The sequence below is a fragment of the Polyodon spathula genome, chromosome 10, assembly GCF_017654505.1.
Source record: "Polyodon spathula isolate WHYD16114869_AA chromosome 10, ASM1765450v1, whole genome shotgun sequence".
Lineage (NCBI taxonomy): Eukaryota > Metazoa > Chordata > Actinopteri > Acipenseriformes > Polyodontidae > Polyodon > Polyodon spathula.
This window is the reverse complement of record NC_054543.1, coordinates 32,224,574-32,248,085: the sequence shown is the minus strand read 5'-3', so window position 1 is coordinate 32,248,085 and position 23,512 is coordinate 32,224,574. Positions and strand designations below refer to the sequence as shown.

Here is a 23,512-nt window from a genome sequence, read left to right as displayed (position 1 = left end):
ATCGGTGGGGGGTTGTTTAAATGGTCATGAAAATTTGACTCTCCAGTCATACTTTAGATACATTAACAGAACGTTTCAGCACTACACTTGCACCAGTCAACTAATCAGAAACAGCCATTTACAATGAACAATGTCTGATCGCCGTTTTAATAGTAAAAATATTTCAGACAATATTCAAATGACGTCTTTCAAATGAATAAATTATACAAATCCCACTGTAATGCTATTAAAACATCTTGCTATTCATTTTAATTTTATTAAAACTAGAAATGTTGACACTCGCTCGCACCATCTTTTGTTTTCAAAAAATACTGGGCAGCAAGCATTCAAGTTTAATGGGTTTTTTTGTCTTCTCGATGTTTGTTGTTTTGTCTGTGTCTCTAGCTGCCTGGAGCTATTGACAGTGAGTCATTCTTTACCGCAAAATGTGTTTAAAATAAAAAGCATAATTGTGGTTCTTTAGGTCAGTGGTTCTCAAACAATTGTTTTTGGTGGCCTCAGAGCCACATTGCTAATTTGCTAAAGTTTATCATATGAACAATAAAGAAAATATAGATATATGCACTTCTAAAGTTTTTCATTTATTTCTATAATAAAACCAAGCTGTTTCTCATTTAAAAACATACAGAAGCCCCGCACAACTTCAGGCAATTCTATAATAAACTGGAGAGCAAACTCCGGTGTTGTGCAAGATTTATTTTTATTTAAGGGCAGACTTATTAGGTTAATCAATCATATAAATTGATGTAACTTAACAATACCTAAGCTAAAACACATTGATAATGCATTTAAAATAAATACAAAAACTACTTTCACTTTCCTGTTCCAATCACATGCTGCACAATTCCCAACTAAATCTAGCAAAATTTAAAGCGATTTTCCAATACTTTTATGTCATAAAATTCTATGTAAAACTGTAGTATTCCAGAATAATAGGTTGTGAAGTCTTTACTTTGGATCACGACATAACAAAACGTTGAACACCACATAACATTTACCTTGCAAGTTTGGCCAGTGTCTGGAAAGTATGAAGCATTTTCGAGTGGTTAATACAGTATCTGTATCCCTCGATTCAGACTCACTTGCCAAATCTAAAGCATCACTGCAAAACGCGTTGTGATACATATTTCTAATATGTAATATATGGCAGACACAGATGTGGATTTTTGCCTACGAATTCATGTGCAGTGTTGTTTGTTAGAATATTCAGATGGTTTCTCCGCACTGAAAAAAATCTTACTGCATACTGCTTCTGGTGGTGTGCCCCGCCCCTGTACGTATTTTGTGTTTTCTGTTATGTGGTGTGTATGTATTGGTGTACGCAGTGTGGGTTATGTAGCATGGGTGATTTTTTAAAGTGTATTTATATTTAGGTATCACTTCACATGCAGATGAAAATGGTATTTTGATCTGTGAGCACAGGGATGTGTGTGTGTGTGTGTGTGTGTGTGTGTGTGTGTGTGTGTGTGTGAGAGTTTGGAATAGTGTGTGACCGGGAGGAAGTTAAAATCCTCCCTGCAAAAACACGTGGGAATGTGGCTGGAGCCGTAAATTGAATAAGTGATTTTAAATGATTGTATAAATAAGGTGATCGTGGGTGATATGTGGTTGTGTGTTCCAAGTCAAAACGAGAGATGCAAGACAAGAGAGTCAGTATTATTAGAAAGCAATTGCCGTCCGTGCTGGTTTACACCAGCAAGATACTTGTTTTGTTTCGTTTCTATTTTGTATTTGTTTATTTATTTTGGCCAACGTGCCGTTTTTGTTTTCTTTTTTGTGAAAACTTTGTTTTATTAAATCTGCGCACCAGCGCAATTCACTCACCACTCTGTGTCCTGCATCTCCTGGCCTTATGTAACCGCCAGCCCACCTGGTCACACCTCTGTTTTCATATCATACTACTAAAGCCTTCTCTCATTGATTTAACACCAAGCACTGACACTAAGCAAAATGGGCAGAGATTTGTGACACATTCCAAAATGCAATCCTGATCAGAATGAAAGCTCGGACAATCCGTTCCCTTGTTCCAATACTATGGCGTGTTGTCAAAAAAAAAAGACACAAGTGCCCTGTAGATAACGGTGACCTTTCAATCTTGCATAATCAGCAACTTTAGCTTTCGTAATAAAGGACAGCTGACAGTCAACGGACCAAAAGTAAGGCTCTCGCAGGGCGGATTGGGCCCGCAGCCCACCAATTGAAGAACACTGTCCTAGACTATGTACAGTACACTATACGTAATAAGTCTCAGGACATCCTATTGTGACTTGCCAGTGCTGTCTAAAAATGAAAGTGTTTACTTACAATAACCTCATTTATTACCACCAGACAGGACAGAGATTAAGGGGCCTAGTCACAAAATATAACTATAAACTAGCCAATAACTGTCAAGGACAGTTTCATGAGTTCACACTATTTTAGTCCTTAAAATAAGACTTTTGATAAACTATTCTTTTAAAACCCTTAAAACCTAGTACGGCACGATATCTGTAAATGTTTACAGTGCCACAAGCAACATCTGTGATATCTTGTTTACATACAGTGAATGTTTGTTGTCAGAACAACGCTTACATTATTGGTCTTAGACATAAATTGAAGCCCACATATTGTCAGATCAGTTCTAACTTGTCTTGAGTTACAGTATTTTGGTCTTTTAGGCTGAAGGCTGTAGTCTCCTTTCCAGCTTGTGGGTCAGGGGTGTTTTCATTTCTCTCTTGTTTTCATCTCTACTTCAGATCCTCATCTGTCACGTTTTAATGTTTTCAGTTATCCTTTCATGCAGACTTTATGATAACTCCTGCGGCAAGCCTTTCTTGAAAGTGACTTAATAACTAGGGTCTGTAGAACATTATAAAATGAGATTCGTCTTCAACACTTTTTTTTTTCTTCTTACTTTCAACATATCAACAGATGGCTGGTGGTATGAACTCAGCAAAGTTGAGATACACTGCAATTCCAGATATTGTACAATACCCTTATTGAAAAGGGTTATGCGTATGTTGGCATCAGAACATTTTTGTTTTTAGTTGCAACACCCAAGCAGTGCGATATGCTTAGGAAAACACTTTGCTTGTTTCATGCTGTTTGCTGTTGTGTTTTTAACAAAACAGGTATTGTCAGTTCTCCCTCTTTCACGTGTTTCTATTTGTGTGTCAATTTTAATTAAAAGATCCTTCAATCTTATTATATAAAAAGACTGTAGATCACAAAACCATGACGTTTCCTCTAACAGAATTTGATGGTGTTGTTTTAAAGAGGGGGGTACGAAATTGTCGGGTGGTTTTGCATGCTGATGTATCTGTTTGTTTTCCCATTTCAGAGTCTTGATGATGGGAAGCCAGATCAGCTGAGGAAATTGCCACGCCATCAAGAGACCAACCTAGCCAACTTCTCCTATCGCTTCTCCATGTATAACTTGAATGGTGAGCTTTGGGGTCTCCAGGACATGGCAGGTGTCACCAGGGGGGATCTTTTTAAAATTGTTTCCGTGTGTATATTTAAAATGTTAGTATGTTGAGTAAATGTGAAAATGTCTCCTTAAGTTTGTCTTGTGTATATGCAGTACTTGTAAGGTACATGCATGATGTGGGTAGGTGACCCAAGCCAAGTTGCCATGTCCAGCACAGTCCGTGATATTATTTCTATGTGGAAGATTCAGTATTGGTTCCGAACGAGTTTGTTTCTTATTCCAGAGGCTCTGAATCAAGGGGATGCCGTCGATCTGGATGCTCTTATGGCTGACCTCTGCTCTATTGAGCAGGAGCTGAGCACCATCGGGTCCAAGCCAAGCTCAGCCAAGCACGCCCTGCCAACAGAACAGAAAGTCAGGCAGAAACCGCCGGCGGGGCGCTCTGGTGCTAAACACAGCAGCAGTGCACGGGCCTCCCCTTCCTCCACGGTGCGGGGCCACAAGCCCATGCACTCCAACTACTCCCTGGACGACATCACGGCGCAGCTGGAGCAGGCGTCCATGAGCATGGATGAAGCGGCGCGGCAGAGCGGGCCCTCGCTGCCCCCTCCCACCATCCAGCACCGCAGGACGGGCTCGGCGGGCACCGTGAGCGACGCTGACGTGCGCTCCATCAGCAACTCCTCGCGCTCCAGCTTCAACTCTGCTGCCTCCAGCATGGACTCCCTGGACATCGACAAGGTGCTCCCACCTCAGGAGCTCGACATCCTGCAGCAGGGCCAGCCCTCCACCGAGGTACAGCCCTTCCCTTGTACTATTACTGGAGCTGTGTTTTAGTCAAGAATACTTTACTTTCATTTTGTGGTGTTTCATGTAGGTGTAGATTGGCAGTGTGATGCAGTGCTGTTGTGCAACCCCCTGCCCCCCATCCCCCGCCGGTGAATGAGGTTAAAAGTTTGTTAGAAACGCTGTTTTAAGCAGGTGTTGAGATGTTAGCACGGGGTGTGGTGTGCATACTCAACTGAGAATTCCTGAACAAGAATCCTAAATTCTGACATAAAACTAGACTTCCCTTTTATTGGAAAGGGAATTCCATTGATGGTGATTTGGATGGAGTTTTTAGAAGCGCTTTCAGCACACTGATGGACTATGGCTTGGATATTAGAACAGCCAAGTTCAATTCAATTTAATTGTTTAATGCATGCCCTTGAGTAAGTTTTTTTTTATTTTTTTATTTTGAGGATCAGCCTGGATGTGAGTGTAAAATATCCATGTAATCCAATGCTCCACTGGGACTGTAGGTGAAATACAGAGATCACCCAGTTGATTTAGCGTCTCAGTTCTTATTTCTCCAACAGTCTAGCATGAGAAACAAGAAGCATAAAGTTACAATCAAGGATGCCATTCAGCCCATCCGAGCTTGTTTAGTTTTGGTTTTGTTTCCAACTGTTTAACAGTTGCAGTTCAAGTTACTTATCAAATGTTATCGCTAATGTGAAATATGCAATTGTTCAACAGCTGAAAACAAGTAAAAATGTATAATTAAGCAAATTATCCGTTCAATTAATGGTCTAGTTAAGTAATTGAGAGCTCGGTTGGAACGAAAACCAGCAGCCACAGGGGGTCCCCAGGGCAGTTGTTTGAGAAGCCGTGGTCTAAAGGATCCAAGAGGTAGCCCATTCCATGCACTCGCCACTCTCTGTGTGAAGTGTCGTGTCCCCCCCCCCCCCCCCCGATTCTTCTTTCAGCCTTTTTTCATTGCTCGGTCCTTTAAGTCCTGGGAGTAGTCTGATTTGCTCTTCTTTGGACTCTCTCCAGGGTCCCATTTGGTGTTGTGGTGACCAGAATTGGACACAGCATTCCAAGTGCGGTCTCACCAGTGCATTATACAACCTCATCATAACCTCCCTGGAATTGTAATCAGCACTTTTGGCTACAGTATTTACCCAAGCAGTTCAGGTAGAGCTGTCATTATCTTCCAGTGGGTGCCCTCCTGAGCTTTAGACTCACAGCTTTTTACAATCCAGTAAAAAATATTCATACACCAAACAGTTTTTAATCTAATTTATGTCCTTTTGGTAATGGCAATTCTCTCATGCATAAATTTGAGATGAACTACCTTCAAGAAAGACTTTCTGATTACGAAGTCATGGAGTATGCTGTTAAACCACCTGTGTACATAATCATCATTTCTCTTGTGTTAATGGATTTAGGTCATCAAGGCTCAGGTTTCAGGAGTCATGGCAGAGCTGTTCCACCAGCAAATACAGTACAAATTAAATCACAGCCTCGCAAAACTGAATCAGAGTAGCATCTATCTACTGAGAGGAGTGAGGTTTGAGTTACACAAATCACCAACTGCTTCATCTCAGGTAGCCACTGACAACATATCCCAGAGATAATGATGACATACTGGCTGACACTATTGATTTAATGAGACACCATAATAACTGTATGGCTTGTTTACTACCATTACTGAGGCTTGGTGAGAGAACAATTTGTCTTTCTTGCTGATCAGTCTTTTTCACTTGACTTGTATCATTTTTTTTTTTTGGGGGGGGGGGGGGGGGCTTTGACAACACTTTGACAACAAAGTGAATCAACTTGTAGTTTTTTTTGTTTATTTTTAATTTTTAAATAAGTTCATTTTTATTTTTCTTGTCAGCTGTCTGCTGTTACATTATTTAAGTGAAGGGCCTGAGTTAGTTTAGGTTGTGTAAAATGCCTACGATTTCATAGTTACATACCCCATAGATACTGTTGGACTATGAGCCTGTACAAACCAAAAAAACTAGTTTCTGCAAGTCTTCTCTTGACCCAGTGTATGTGCAAAGCTGTATCCGCCTTTTTCACACAAACAAGTAATTTGTATGTGTTTTTTTGTTTTTATTTAAACAGACTTCAGACTATATACAATATATCTACTGTAAATAGTTTTTGCAGGAGAGGATGAAACTGATTGACACTGACATCAATACTATTTTACCCAGAGAAATCTAAACTAAAGCAAGCGAATGAGAAATCTGTGTACACTCATTCAGTTATTTGGCAGGAACCCCATGTACTGCATTTCGATCAATGTAATACACAGTTCCTTAATGTGGTTAACGCCTCCAAGATTAGAGAAAACTTTCCTTTTGTCTGCAAAATCCGCTCCCTAATGCTTTTGGAATCAAGCCTAGCATGTTAATTTTACCATTTGTCCTTCTAGGAAAATCAGAAAATGGCTGACATTTTTTGCGAGCCATCACAATTGCCATGAACACATTATTGAGGGACTCCTCTGAAATAGCTAGCTTCATAGAGCGGCTGAATTCCATTGTTCTGTTAATTGACTGAAGCTACCCTGGTGGAGAGCATGAGCACAGTGGGCTAATTTCCATGTGAGTCTGATTCCTCTGTATGGATGCTGTGGTCTCTCAATTATCAATAGCAGTTACAAAACATATGCACAGTGCTTCATGTGACTGCACTTAACTGTGGTTTAGCTGGTTTTAGTAAGGGCTCTTTACATGATGTCCCTTTTTACACAGCCCACAAAAGGACCTGCTTCCCAAAGATACTTTTCCTAATCACATTACTCTTAGATATAATTACACAATTACAGCCCAATATGTATTTCGGCTGCTTTCAAAGACCCTGATTAGCACTAATCCAGGCCCATTTTAATGCTATGTACAGGAGTTCAATACTAATCAAGGGTCTGAAACCAGCCTTAATTTCGGTCAGTAATTTCATTCAGTTAGGTTTCCAGTAGCATTGTAATGTATAAAGAGGTGCTATATCATTAAGTTACCAACCACTAAAAAATGTTTTTGTTTTGTTTTGTTTTTCTAAATGTATCTACATAAACAGAACAAATTCTTGCATAATGAAAAGAATTAATGTTTTTAACCGCACAAACCTCAGTCTAGTTCTTACTTTTGTAACAGCCACTATTGTATATGCCCTTAAATGCAAATACAATTTTTATTTTCCATATGCAGAAAACTAAATTCCAAGACTGACTGCTTTTGTGGGCTGAAGGGCACATATAGTACTGCAGGGTGTGTATTTCGAGTGTTCAATGTTTTCAACTGTGTTCCTTCATATGGGAAGCAGAGCAGTCAAAATAATATAAACTTTCAATAAACAAGTGAAAGATAGGGCATGGTATCCTGTACCACTTCAGCTAAGTCTTTGTTTTTGTAAGCAGTCCCTCAAGTGCTTGTTTACAACTGAGAGAGGACATGACATTCATTTTTGTTTATGGCTTTTAGACAATGACTGCTAACCCCATTGAAACATTATAGAGCAAACTACTCTGATCACAATACATTATAAAACGGCTCCATTTACAAATATAGGTGGAACAGCAACATTTGACTTGGACTACAGTACATTTAATTACTGGATTGTCATATAACTGATACAAAGCTAATACAGTAGAATTTTGTTTGCAATGAAGTATGTATTTTTAATAAAGAAATAACAATTGTTCATTTGTTAGTTCTGTTGAAGCCTGGTAAAATTAAGCCACGTGGCGAGTCTTCAGAAATTTTGATTTATATCCATGTGAGTCCTTCAGCTGGTTTCACTTTGTCTCCGCTATCCCGTTTTGAGAAACAGAAATGGGACAACCAACAAGCAGTGGATTCCTGCCAGTAACACCCCCACTTGGCAGGAGAGATTTGTTAATCACTCCCCTTTAATTTATGGGTTACAGAGCAACATCTTCACCTGTGGGTTATTTTTCATTATGTAGTGCTCCCCACTGTGCATGTTAACACAGCATGCATTAGCATTGGTCATTGTATCAGTTATTCAGGTCGGTTCACTTTAAAATATATGGTAACCAGGGGAGGAGCCAGACTTTCATGAAGGGGGTGGTCAAAACTATTATGAAGGGGGGATACCTGATACGAAACATACCGTTAAAGTAAACAGTATTTTGACATTTTTAACAACCCCCAGGACTTAAGTTTGCATGCGATTTTAAAAAGCATGGATTTATTTTATTTAATTTATTTTTTTTTGCATGTTTTACGCTGTAAAATAAACCCATGAACTTGCTCTACATTGGTGTAGTGGTGGTTTTTCTGTTCCCTACACTGGGCTTGAATTTAATGCTCATTATGGTTCAATGTTGCCATTCCCGTTCTCCTGCGCTGTTTGAATAATGCACAGCAATCAATTTTTTCCATGTTTTGAAATCCAGCAACTTTAACAAGAAAGTTAATCGTTCGAAAGGAATTCATAGCTGATTGCTGCTCTCCAAAAACAATCAAGACAAGCGCTGTGGGTTTTTTTTTTTTTTTTTTTTTTTTTGCAAATGAAGCAATTTCAATTCAGAGATATGTGATGAAAGTGCCACTAAAGAGGATGTACAGAAATTCTGAGGGTCATTGGCAGCCCTTGTGGCTCTTAAATAGATTTTTGTGAATATCCCTAGACCACAGCTACCTAGAGTACATAGAGTACATTGTATTTTCAGAACCGTTGATCCATTTGTTACGAAACTTGACGTGGGCATAACTTGGCACATGCCAGTGCTCGTAATAAGCTGAATGCAAATGGTTGTTGATTTAAAGATGCCAGTTACCTGCAATTCTCCACAACACCCAGTAAAACCAGTTGCTATGAATTTGTCTAGTGGGTTAGCTTCTGATGGTAAACATTTGCCTCCATCCAGCCCAGATGACAATCTAAATTCAAACCCTGGAAAGACACATCTTGCCTTGCCTCCTCTGCATGATTTTAAATGGTTTCTGTTTGCCCCTTCCTCTCTCCTTGTGGTGTCTATCCCTCCACCTTCCCAGCATGCTCCTCTGCGGCGGCCCAGTAAGCAGACAAAGCGCCACCTCGACTTCACGGAAGAGGAAGTGGAAGTCGACCTGAGCACTGTAAGTGTGTGGGGGCTTGCTTTGTGTTTGCTGCTACTTTTATCTTCTGGTCTTAAACTAACCCAGCATGTAGAAGTAGAGTGTATTCTCCCGGAAATGATGTCAGTGTGACTGCAAATGCAACCAGTTTCTTGTCCTCCTCTTCCTTCAGTGCTGCCAGCATGTTTTTCATGGATCCATTCAGGGCTTCATCTACAGTATTCAGAAGAAGCTTCCTCCTCAGCTGCTAATGGTACACACTGTGATGTACTTCTCGCTGCCAATTAAAACTGAAGAAAAAGCATACAGCGTGCTATAGCTGTCTGCCTCACTGAGAAAGGATGATACAGTAGTTTACTATAACAGATTTATTTTTTGGTAACACTTTTATGGATCTGTTGTAAACAGTAAGCAATGTATCTTTTAAAGTTAGAAAGTTTAAAAAGATATTAGATATATTTGTTAATAACAGGCTTAAGCAACGTATTGTTAATAATGTAGGAAAGTCTTTATAAAATGACATGTAGCTAGATGCTGATCATGTGTCATTTAAATGGAATTGTAATAAACTGTTATTCCTTGTTAATAGTCATGAAAAGCTTTAATAGCACATTAAACACATTAAAATAATAAAACAAATTAATTAAATGCAAATCTTTTTGTAATGAGCCTAAGCTGCTGTGCAAGTGGTATTTTGAGGGGCTCGTGGCATGCATTTGACTTGTTTTAGTCTGGATCTAGTCACTATTTTGCACCATAAACACATCTTGTAGTAAAGCTACTTTTTATTCAACAATTGAATTCCCACACTGTGACTTAAATGAACATTAAGTGATTTAACAAACCTCCATAGTATTAAAACCTACATACTGAGACGTATCATTTTACAATATGCAGAATATATTTTACAATGTACACATTTTGTGTGCTTGTTCTCTTTTGTGCTGCCTGTGGCACATGTCTGGTAACTTTTGAATAACTAATTATTGCACAGGCCTGTCTGTCACCTAGGCAACTCTTTGAAATAAAAGATAGATTTGTATTACTTTAAGTCAACTCTGGAAGTTGGGATTGAGGTGCTCAGACAGGAGAATATATGTGAGTTCTGTATTGGCATTAAAATGGACAAATTACACAACAGCTCGCTTCATAATTCTGCCAACAGATAAGAGTAGCAAAGTAAGAAATATGAAGCTACAACCCCAAAAATTTAAGTTCAAGAAGTGTTTCAGTTCTGCCTGGAAGTTGGTTGGGTGCAGGAAAACAAGTTCACGCTAAAATATGTTTGTGGTTGTTAGCATAATGTATAGTGTTTGATTCTGTATAAAACAAACCCATGTACCAGAATATTATGTATCTCCGAACTTTCACGATGCATTGATCAAATAGCTGCTGCTAAATAATGAAAATCTTGAAATTATTTAAAACATCCTTTACTTTGTGAACTAAATAGTCTGAGGTTCATTGTCGTTCTTTTATTTTCATTTGTTTTATTGACATAAAAGGTTTCCCCTGTATGGGGCTCTGTACAACAGGGCTTCTTTATGTTGTCTTACTGTTGTCAGTAGTAATTTATGCTGTCATACTACTGTCAAAATTGCAGGTTGATTCACAGGTTGTCAGATGTGCTAGAAGTACAAAAAATAAATTAGAATGATGTGCTGAAACTGAAATGCAAAAGGTATTGATGAAAGAGCAGAACAAAGTAACAAATGCATTCAGTGTTTACTGTGTGTTCCCTTTTCATATCATCACATTGAGGAATCTCTGGTTTCTCAGCTTCATCAGAGCTTGTATTAATATTTTAACCCTTCTCTCTTTGACCTACAGTGCAGTCTTCTCCTTTGGGTGGAGGCTTTATTTATTAATAATAATAATGGGACTCTTCCGGTAATAGCTGAGACTCCTGGTTTTGGGCCTGCTCTTGGTCGAGCCCTTTGTAAAAACCCATAACTTCACAGCTGGGATCATTGAGACACAAACCGTTGATTTCTGACCTGAGAAAGTACCCTTCAGTTATTTCCTAAATCTCGTGGGGATGTAAAGCAGGAATCTGTTTTAATGACTTCAGTGCTTTGGGAGCAGCAGCAATCCTATAAACAGACCATCTTGTATTTCTGCTTACAGAATATTTAAGTACTGTTAGTACCAATTCCAAAAGCATTGGACTTTGCATCCATTTTGCCTATTGGCATTTCTGATTTGTACATGGTGTCCCTTAAGGCATCATAGACAATATCATACATGTTTTGTATTATGCCACACACTGTTAACTACCAGCACCACACATCCTGATCTGATGCTCCTCTTTGCTTAAAGGCATTTCACACTTAAAATATTAACAAGTTATTAACCCCCTCAATAAATGCTAAAAGGGTTTGAAAAATACATTACAAAACTAATAATGAAATAATATTAATAAAAAAAATTAAAAAATAAAAAAACGAATGCAACTGATTTATTGGATGGCTGCTCCAGGGTTCCTTTTTCTGCAGAGTTGATGATCATGATCACTACTTCAGTAGCTTTAAATCTATGCTTGCACACTTTTTAAAAAACAAAATCATTTCACTGACGTTTCTTGTCTTTTATTCCCTATTTTCTGCACCAAGCACTCCTATCTGGACAGGGAAACCTCCCTGATTCTGAAAAACATTGCAGGGAAGCCTTCTCATTTGCTGACCAAGGTGACGCCTCCTCTTCCACCTGCATGTGATCATGCCCTGTAGGTAGAATGCATAACACCCACCACTCCCCCAATCAGACCCTTTTTCATGATGCCATGACCGTACCGTAGACAACAGCACTTGAACCAGTGTTGGGTGTGTCTCCTTGTTCCAGAGGGGCACCACGTTGGCACATAAGTTTTAAATCAGTTTAAACTTAATAGTCTAGGGAAAAATGAACTCCACTATGCTTGGAATATAAACCTAGTCTACTTCAGGCTTGAGATCCACTGCACTCCTTACATACTATACTGTATGTGACTTGCTCGGGTCCAAATGGTGAGATGGTGCATTAGCTCAAAATTCAGTCTTGCTCCGTGCTAACCTTGCTAAGAAGGATAGTGCATTGAAGCCTCAACGCTTCCATTTTGTATTTTTCAGTAGTAAAATGGCCTTTTCTCTTCTGAGGAAAGGTGTTTATGATGGTTTTACATTTTAATGGTCTTTTAATGGTTTACACCAAATTTGTATTAAATTCATATAACCGCATGAAAAAGGGGCTTTTCTTTTGCCTTCTCTCCCCTCCCCTTATCTCCCTGTTTACCTAATCGCTTCTGCCTTCCTTTCCCAAATCCTTTGCCAAATGCATGTCTCCAATGACAAAAGCAAAGAAATCACTGAAATCTTCTAAGTGTCTCTGCTAGAAATGGTGCTGTGTGTGTGTGTTAGCTTCTCTCCCTCTCCCCCTTCCCCTTGTGAAAGAGTGCTGTGAAAAAGAGGAGTCAGGCTTGTTTTTGCATTTTAATTATGTATTTGTTCTTTGCTCTGTGTGTGTTCCTGGGTTGTCATACAGAACTCCCGCATGACAGCATGCAAATGCATGCAATGTATTCTGTGCGTATATATATATATATATATATATATATATATATATATATATATATATATATATATATATATATATAATGTGTGTGTTTTTCTTTTATTGGTGACTAATGGAAGCGCTGGTGCAGTAGCGCAACCAAGTAAGGTGGTATTCAAAGCAATTTCCATTTACCAGCAGTGTTTCTGACAAAACCTCTTCACAGATAAGTGGCATGCACGGTTTTACCAAGTACTCTCTTTGCCTTGGTGGGGGACATTAAAAAGGGGCACCTTTTAGAGATGGCTGTGAAATAGACTTGAATTTCCAAGGGAGGGGAAACTACAAAGAAAGAGAATGAATGTGCCCTGTGACAAAGAAGGGTAGGGTAAAGACAGGCTCCAGTGCAATTAGTAACAACAACATGTTAAACACAGTACACAGCATCTGGTAGTGGGCACTGAAAGACGAGACTTTGTTGCTTTAGTTATATTTTGTCGGCTCAGATGGCACGGTAGAAGTAGTATAATAAAGAGGGGAGAGGCTTTAAGCGTATTGGAACAGGCACAAGAAGAAGTTAAAGATGTGTGTTTCTGTACAGTAGGTTATCTGATTTAACATGTTTATACTTGCACAGATGTAAACTCATAGATTGCTTTCTTAATGTAGAAACATGGCTTATCAGCAGAGGATTTAAGTAAGAGGAAACTTTTTTACTCTTATAGCTTTTCAGGAAAACAATTTCAAAGTACTTCTATACTAGACTGAACATTTGCTTAGGCATGTGTTTCTGGTGTCCCAGCATCACTACCCCCCCCCCCCCCCCCCCCCCCCCCCCCCCCCTCCGCCCCCCACTCAACTCAACCCAGCTTACTTATCCATACATCAGTGTTGCTTTCTTTCTGTTGTGCTTGAGATCCCCATCCAGAATCTTTCCATCTCAACCACAACCAGTTACAGCTCCTTTCTGCTGCTTCAGATAAGTTCTTCACTGTGCAACACAAGTCTTGGCCGCTGAACCCGAAATTGTAGAGTGTGCCACAAATCCTCGACAACCCGCCTCCACTGAGTAAACCCGGACTCCATCCTAGCTGTTCTGCTTCAGCAGCTAGTTGAACATACCGAGGTTTCTTCTTTTCATACGCCTCATCCACAACATCCTCCCATGGCACTGTTAACTCTACCAGATGAACAAGGCATTCTGATCCAGCCCGCGACAATGTCTGGTAGAAGGTTAGTGGTTGCAACCTCAGGTGGAAAAAATAAACCATTGACCAAAATCTGCCAGCATTTTCCAGTGTCTAGCAGCTTCCAGGTGTCCTGGACAAGGCTTTGTTTTAATGCCTTTTCTTGGTGGTTGCTGTCCTGGATGGAGGAATATTGTCTTCTGTGTGTAATGCTTTGATGGAACTAGTGGCAACTTTATTGGTCATGTTACGCTTGTCTTCCAAGGCCAAACGCTGCAGCACCTGGTCATGGCGCCAAGTAAATCTTCCTTGGCTAAGACCCACCTTACATCCTGTCAAAATGTGCCTTAATTTTGGAGGTGATGAACACAAAGGACATGAGGGATCCTCTCTTACCCAGAGGTTTAAGTTCTGTAGTGATGGGAGAACATCATATGCTGATCTGATGAGGAAACTGAGCCTGCTCTATTCCATTGTCCACAGGTCTTGCCAGCTGATCTTGCGTTGTGCCACACTCTCCCATCTCAACATTTTAGTGAATCCTTTTCTTTTCTAAATGCACATGTTGACACTAATCTGCTTGAAAACTGAAAGATGCTTTGCATATTCTCCTCACAAAAGTGATGAATATAAATTAAAACATAGTCAATCATTTTTAAAATAGTTGCATTTGGAAATGCATTCAGATATAAAAAGGATTAGCAAGCCTGATTTTGTACAGAGGATGTTGATTAATAGGATCCCTATTTCTATGTTGGCCTTATAGTACATACAGTATGATAAATATTCAACCTCCATATAGTGACAGTTAGAAGCGCAGACCCTAGCTAGTGGTTAGAGAGATTTCTTTAAATACACACTACTGATATGCACAGCATATAATCCCAGCATTGCCACAGTATCATTAACACTTGAAAGGGTTGGGCCTATATTACAGTTCTAATTTTTAGATGCTAAGGCTGTAACTTCGTAGCATCAGTGTTGTTGTGTTTTTAAAAGCTTGTAGGTTAACTATAGCTAAAAGCTGTATGTCCATTTACACACAGCTGGCAGTGAAAGCTTCTGTTGTCTGCCTGATTGGGTTCAGTGATAACGTTTCCAGTCCCTGTCAACAGGCAATCCGCCTGCATGCTTTTGTTTAAGGGGATTACACATTCTGACTCCTAACCCAAGCTACACAGCTGTTACTGTTACTGAGGCAACTCTTAGTATTCAGTGAGTCTGCATCAGGACAAAAGGCAAGACAGGTCCTATTACAAGGGCTATTAAAAAGGTATTGCATCCCTGTCGTAAATCCTGGGTCCTTGGACTTTTAAGTTTTGAGCTGCTGCTACTCTATTTTTATTTTTTAAATCATCAGGAACAGCTGTCATTTTCCTGCAGGAATAGTGTACATTTAAAGAAGAAACTACACATCAGAGAGTGGCGTACTGCAGCCCATTGTTTGGAAGTTCTGTCACCTGTATAGGGAATTTAAATGGCACACAAACAAGTCTGTGGTGCAACATCTATTTGAGAAGTCTACCTGACAGCTGTCTCCTTTCTGTCTGCTGGATCACAGAAAAGGGTAAATCAGCTGGGGCTGTATTACTGCAAATGGTTCTCCATTGTATCACAGAGCAGGCTTGGTCTTGGAAGGCTGTTTCTTTTTTTTTTGTAATTGAATGAAGGCAGGCAAACAAGAAGTCAAGGGGTGAACGTGTAACACTGCCATCTCTAATAGGACATTGTTTGAAATGTTGCCGCTATAGCTGGGTATATTCTTGTAGACCCCAGTCTCATGGACACTGAATTTGTCTGTGTGAAAGGACCAGGAAACACTGCCTGGTAAAAGGCGGGGATATATTTTTTTCAAAGGCACACAATGGCAGCTTGCTGCCAGAGTCAGGTAAGTGTAATGCCGTGTAAGACATATAGCTAAGGCTGAGAAATGAGCACTCTGTTTATTCTGAATGGCGTCTGCCGTTCTGTCCTATTAGAATAGCTACATTTAGCATTGTGAGTGGCACATTTACCTGACATGAATCAGTAAGAAGAAACAGCAGTGGTTGCTGATGAAAGTGGCTCCCTTCTAAGTTCCCTCTGCTGCCAGGAAAGACCCCAGGTCTCTGGCAGGGTGGTGAGGATGCTGTCTTGTATCTAATTTGTGTTTTTAAACCCCTACATTGTGCGTCTGTAGGAGGAACAGGCTGCCAAGCTGAAAGCAGAGAAGATCAGAGTGGCTCTGGAGAAGATCAAAGAAGCACAAGTAAAAAAGGTGAGCAGGTGCTTGTCAGGAGTTTTGATGCTGTTCCACTAAGAACTTTATTTAATTTGCATGCCCATATATTTATTCATACATGCATGTGTACACACATTGTATGCTCTTAGTAAAGTGCAGACAAACGTGTATTGTGACCTCTTGTGGGGTGGATATAAGCTTGTATAGGACTGAAATTAATTAATATATTTAACTGAGTATAACCATCAATAACACTGATCCAAAATTACAAAAAAAAGTAAATATACAGTGCATTCCTATGTACCATATGCATGCTATTTTACAATATGCATCCGTACAGCTTGACAGGTAAGCACAGTGAAATAAGAAATATCAGTACGAAAGCCCAAAACTTCCAAGACCATGTCTGATTCTTTACTTCATTTAATCTTACTGGACATCAATGCACCTGCTGTAGCTACAGTGACTTGTCAGACTTGACATACTATTTATTGTATTTGGAAGGTATTTTTTTATTAATTGAAGTAGTCTGAGGTTGTAAACTGTAGTACTTTGGCAGTCAGTGTGCTTTATTCAGATCAAAGCCTCTTACTGTACTCTGCATTAGTCTTGGGACTTTTGCTGCTTGAGACTGAAGCCTGTCTGTGCCAGTTCTTGTCCGTCTGGGTGAGAATTCTCATTTCCAGGGCAGTAAATATATGTTTTTATTTTTAAATTCCAACCAGTTCAAAGTGCAAACACTCTTATTGCTCCATTGATTCAAATCAAACTTTTGATCCCATCTCAGCAGTTCGACTGTGGAGAATTCCATGTGTCGACTGACCTCCAGAGAACTGGTCAGTAATCTGCTTATTAAATGGAGCTGTTCAATACAGTGGAATAATTTACCAGTTGTGGAAGCCAGACTCATATTTAACTCTAATCGTTGTTAAAGTGATGGGCTACAGAGAATTAAACAACCTGAACGGTTTCACCACAAATAGGACCAACAAAAATGAACAGAAACTTTTAAAGCCTTCAGTTGGTATTGAATGCTTCAGTTAATTTGTCCACTAATGTAAGCAGTTTAAAAGGTGACCCACATTATTTATGTTTTATTGATAAGTGGTTCCCTAATTCTGCTGGAAAATGTTTCCCTACTTTCCCCAGAGACTGACTGATCCTCCCTATCTCTGTAGTCCAGGGCTATCCATAAGATGACTCTTGAGCAATACTGAATAACTCAAACTCCAAAATTTAATTTTGTTTTAGTTGAAGTGACCCATTTAAAATTGGTAATGGGTTTGAAAAGAATACCAGTTCTGTTGGTAGAAAGTACAGTCAAAATCCATCTTTAGCTAAACAAATACTGAACAGTGTTTTGGTTTAGTAACGCTAGTGATTTTTCTGGCTCTTTGAGAGCCCACTGGTTGTTGGCATGGCCAGAATGCACTACTTTAGTTCATTGCGTTTTCTAAAGCAAGCTAAGCAGCTGCTTTGTTTACCTCACTTGCTGCAGCTGGTGATCCGAGTGCACATGTCTGATGACAGCTCCAAAACCATGATGGTGGACGAGAGACAGACAGTCAGGCAGGTCCTGGACAGCCTCTTGGACAAGTCCCACTGTGGCTACAGTCCGGACTGGTCACTGGTAGAGACCATTTCTGAACTGCAAATGGGTGAGTAACACTTATAACCTTGTATTTAAGGATACAAGATACAGTTACCACTGGTGTATGGTACACCAAGATTGAAAAGTAATTTAGCCTCTTTGTAAACTGTAGAAGAGGTGTGTGCCTGTGAAAATGCTGCAGTCTTTTGTTTTTACAGTTACATCTAAAGCCCTCATGAACACAACTGGTGGCTGTGGCACAGCAGAGCTCTGCCCAATATAGATTGGCAGGGATGAGGTTAAATTTCTCTACCTGCCTGGGTTTATTGTGTTCAGGTGGCTGGGGTTGATTGGAGTAATTAATGATCAATCAGCACCCAGCCACCTGACATAAAAGGAGGCCTCAGCTTCCCATTAGGGGGAGGAGGGAGCTGAGGAAGCAAGCGGATGGTTGTGCTTGCTATTTTTTTTGGTTTGCTGTTTTTGGTTTTTTTGAATTTTCTGGTCCAGTGAAGGCATCGCCCAGCCTGGAAACCTTTATTTTGTAAGGCCATTTTGACCAGTTAACATTCTTACGGTATAGGCTTCAGCTACAGCACCCTCTAGGAGTGGAGGTGGTAGTCCTAAAATCTTAACACTCATCCTTTGGTCACTTGACATTCCTAGTTTCATTGCACTACAATGTACAGTACTTCCACCACAGCAGTTTAATAAATCCCTTGCTTTAAGTTAGTGTATGTTCACAGGACTGTGCTAGTTGTTTAATCTTTATTGCTTTCACTTGAAAAGCCCTGGAGCCTGTAAAACACAATGCAACTGGCCCCAGACACTTTGAATTACAGGAAATAGACCTGTCCAGGATGGTGTAAGGGTTAAAGAAACCCAGCCTCCCTAGATAATGATGGGCACAGTGCTTAGTACCATCTGCTGCTCCATTGTAGAAATAGGTGCAAAAGAATTGGCAGGGCTCTTTTGTGCTGCATGTTTTTAATCATTTGTATGCTGTAGGCAGTTTTCAATTAAAGCTAATTCAGTTGAGCATCTCCGTGGAACACTGAACCTAGGTTTCAGAGCTTGGAATCCAGAAATTAGGTTTACTATGTTAGAATTAAAGACATACAGTATGATATTAGAATTACAGAACCTTGGTCGATATGACAAGTAAGGTACTGTACCATGTGACACTGAACCTCGCATTGACTCATTATACAGTATGGTAGTGTGTGATTCTTCAATCTGAGCAAAGTAAACTTCCCCAGCCACACGCATGTTGGAGGATAAGGGAAGAAGCAAACATTCCTAACTATTTTAATAGATTGATGTCTAGTTGGACCATGGACCTTGGTACATCAACCAGTCCAGATCATACTGTACTCTTGAGAGGGCATTACACTTTTAACTGTTATGTTTGGAAGTGTAGTTATAACCCTGGAGAATTCTAGATACCTGTCAAGCTTCATAAATCCCTCAGATATGTTACCAGGAACTTGTTATTTTCAAATTTTGGACTCCAGTTCATTATCCTCAGACTGGCCAGTAGTCATAGCCTCATTGGATAGCAATCAGAAAGGAAACTAATTGTGTGCTTGCGCTGAAGTGAATATCATGGCCTTAAATCAGTCCTGTTCACTCATGCACAAGACCTAACGTACATTTTCAGGACTCTGTGTTCAAGGCCATTCCCCCTAGATGGGCCGAGCAGCTGTCAAATTGTGAAAGTTTCAGGGCACGTACCTAATAGTTTTACCGCTTAAAATCTGTAATGTTAACTTCCCTAGGCTAGGATAATTTGCGCATATTTTATTAGATGTAGCATAAAGTTGTACTTACAGTGTACAGTACATAAACACATGGTATACACACACATACACACACTTTGTGTGTTTTGATTTTTTCAATTTCCTTTCTGTACCAATGTGAAAGTGCAGAAAATATACTGCTTTTGGCCGATGAGCCACTTCTGAGAGCAGAACAGATTTGGAAGAAACTCCAACCCTTCAGTTTAAATAAAAAATAAATAAAAATAAATCGTGTGTGTCATGTCAGGTGAAGGCCCCACTAGTCAGATTTTTTCCTCATGATTTTATTTCAAATGTATGCAAAAATGGGACACTATTGTCTCTTTTAAATGTGGCTTCTCCAGCTGTCCAGTATAAATGTGATGTGTTCTGCAGTGGAAGCATATTGTAATTATCAAAGCTCCTTCCGTTCATGACATCATATGATTTATGGCTCCAGTCTGTCTTTCTCTTCTTTTTTTGGTTACTAGAAGATAATTGGGATTTTGGTAAGTACTGTACCTGGGTTATTATTATTTTTATTATTAAACCTCTGTCTGCCAACATTGATTTTCCACAGTTCACAAATCCAGTGTACCTATAGCTTGCTTCCCCACTGTTGTGCTAACCAGTACAACATGCTAACAAAATGCTGAAACAAATCTAACTGGGAACCAAGCAGCGCAGGTTAGTGCCGCAGCGGGGGAGCAATGTGAAGTCATCAGGGAGGTCGCTGGTGGCCACCCGCCAGCATTTGTGGCTGACACAAGCCAAGGTCGTGGAGACAGAGAAGGTGGTGCTACTGGACACCCCCATTACACCGGGGCAGACTTTTGGGGCGACCATTGATGTGAGCCTTGAGAGGTCCCAAAAGGCCACGGAGGTTGCCTCCAAGTTTTCTCGCCTTCCGGCTTACCGTCAGCACCCAAGGTGGCATGGGCAGCCTGCCGGGGTGAAAGGGTCTGAACATCGCCCACCCCAGAGTAGACAAGCAGGCAGAGGCAGAGGCAGAGGCATGGCCAGCGGCAGGGGAGCACCGCAGGCCAGGGGTAACCGGTTTTCAGGCTGGAGACCGAGGCCAGGGCCTAAGAAAGACCCGCCCCCTCCCAAGCCCAAGGAAGACCGCCCCTGAGGGGCCCTGGCTACACCAAACCCCCACAACCAGACTGACCAACTGCAACGACCCATGGCAAGGCTGCACCCCGGAGTCCTGGGTGCTATCGACAATGAGACATGGATACGCTTTCACCACCAGCGGGGACGATACTCCTTCAACAGTAGATCGCCAATCTTCAAAGGAAGAACGCTGTACGCTTGTGTGGGAGGGTAGTGGGTGGAGCTTTTGGGAAGGACCAGAAATGACAGCACACAGGAGCCGGAAATGGAGATTAGTCCTTAGAGCCCTGTATCATCAATGGTATCAGGGCAGGGTTTTATTTTACAAAAACAATAAAAATAGAACAGTCCAGTATTGCAAAAAATAAACAAGAAAACCACCTGGAATACCAGCAATGGTAAACTCAGGTTTGAAATAAAAAGAGTAAACAAAAATGTCACGGTTACAAAATAACAACAAAGGAAGCACTGGGTTTCGTTGTGGTACTGCGGTGGGTTTCCTCTCACCGCTTCTTAGCTCCCTTTCACAGATTAATGGCCAGTCCTCGGTTCCTCACTCCAGTAATCCAACAGTGTCCAAGATTTTCAAGCTTCTGTGAATAACAGCAGTGAATGAAAGCAACAAAGCAAGCACAGCATGTGTTTTCAGTTCAGCCCAGACAGCGCGAATGGCAAAACCATACTGCTTAAATACTGCCAAGTCCCACCCCTGCAATCAGCACGCTGCCCCACGTCAGCCAATCTACGAGAACAGTACAGCTGATTGCAATGATGGGACCCGACGGCCGCATGGTTCTACCTTGGGCCAAGATGGCTGCCTGACCCGGAACTTCCTGCATGGTCAGAGTTCAGCCTCCTGATCCAATCACGGTCAACCCTACACAGCGCTGCCGGTGGTCGGGAGGGCAAATTACGACAGGGACTCCTTCCAGTCCTGTCACAGCTTGGTAAAGCGATGCCCGCAGCGGATTTTACTCCAGGTACTTCCTGGTGCCCAAAAGAGACGGCGGTTTCAGACCCGTCTCGAGAATCCTTCCACTAGGGCTGCTGAAAATTCGCCCGCTTCAAGCCTCGGTAAATACGCGCAAGGTGCACTCAGTCAGAGATCCTTACCGCCTGGTGCAAGTGTCCAGTCAATGCCGTAAGACACTGGAGTGGTGGCTCTGTCCCGGCAATCTACGCCTCGGGTCTCCCCTCGGATCCCCTCACAGAAGGGAAGTGATCACTACAGATGCCTCCAGCCTGGGCTGGGGAATGGTCTGGAAGGGGAGAGGAATAAGAGGTCAATGGAAGGGACATTGGTAGCAAGCGCACATAAATGTGCAAGAGCTGCAAGCAGTGAAACTGGCGTTATCTCATTTTCACCAGCAAGTAGTGCACAAACATGTGCTGGTCCGGACGGACAATACCACAGTGGTAGCCTACGTAAACCACCAAGGCGGCCTGCACTCACCAGGCCTTCACCACGCAGCACACAGACTCCTGTCCTGGACGCACAAAAACTTGCGTTCCATCAGGGCAGTTCACCTCCCTGGTGTGGACAACAAGGCAGCAGACCTCCTGTCCAGAAGCGCTCCAGACAGCTCGGAGTGGAGACTGCATCCTCAAGTAGTGAAACAGATTTGGGAGAGGTTTAGACCGGCACGAGTCGACTTCTTTGCCACAGCCAAGTCCATCTTTTTTATATATGCTGAGTGATTGACAGTCAGAGAGGCTCTTCCCATTCGGTAATGGTTGTCATTCTCTTTCAGGGAACCAGGGTTATGGTAATAACCTAGCGTTGGAGTTTATTGCTCTTAAATGGCATTAAATCAGGGGTGCCAGAAAAAAAGTATGGGAACTCCCTTTTCAACACACTTCAGTTCTCCTTTTGATACCATGTCAGATTGTTTTTGATAGTTCACTTACAGTGTGGAGTGGTTGGTGTAAACCATATTTAAATTCAGGGATGGAACTAAGACATAATTATTTAATAATCATAACAATAATCAAAACAATAATTATTATGAGTGTTATTATATACGTAAGCTTGTTACAGTACTCTAGAACAGTAGTTTATCTGTTTAGCTAATACATTAAATATGTAACTAAATAGCTTTATTAACATGAAGTAGGAATAAATAATAATAATAATGATAATCTTTATTTTATATAGTGCCTTTCATAGTGGACCACCATCACAAAGTGCTTTACAGAGGTAGGCTGTAAACTGTGCATTATATGCAGAGTCACTTACAATAGGACATTGATTTAATATCTCATCCACAGGATGGAGCACAAGGAGGTTAAGTGACTTGGTCAGGGTCACACAGTGAGTCAGTCAGTGGTAGAGGTGTGATTTGAACCGGTGACCTTCTGGTTACAAGCGCTGTACTTTAACCACTGGACCACACAGCCATGTTAATGTTATAAAGTTGTATTAACTGTCAACACTGCATCCCACTAAAGAGACAGGAAAAATTATTCTACTCAAAACTGTGTGTAAATTATTTGTTTATTTTTAGACACTGAAACTATTTATTTTATATAGTAGTGTTGTTGTGCAAAGTTACTTGGTGTTTAAAGAGTTAGTGCCTAAACAAATAACTACCAAGACAGTGCCACATCCCAGAGGAAAAGAACAGAAGCTTCAGTCTTATCTGTAGCGTCTTAAGGAGCTCTTTTAAAGAAGGAAGATTGTTTTGTGACAGCCTCATATTTTACAAAGGGTAAAATACTGGAGAATGGAAAAGGAAAATCTGTGCTGTCGGTACCTCTGTTATCTGGAATGAGTTTATAAAATGTTATTCCAGGTGTCATTTTTCTATTTTTTTTTTCTTTC

The 23,512-nt window shown here is 40.7% G+C and overlaps 1 protein-coding gene across 1 annotated transcript in view; it reads left to right on the top strand.

Annotated features, from left to right (window-relative positions):
- LOC121322122 (ras-associated and pleckstrin homology domains-containing protein 1-like) overlaps positions 1 to 23,512 on the top strand; it is a 105,035-nt gene that overhangs the window by 55,564 nt on the left and 25,959 nt on the right. The window contains 4 exon segments of the mRNA XM_041261661.1: positions 3,320 to 3,422; positions 3,693 to 4,204; positions 16,165 to 16,242; positions 17,705 to 17,864. Coding sequence (XP_041117595.1) covers positions 3,320 to 3,422; positions 3,693 to 4,204; positions 16,165 to 16,242; positions 17,705 to 17,864 — 853 coding nt within the window.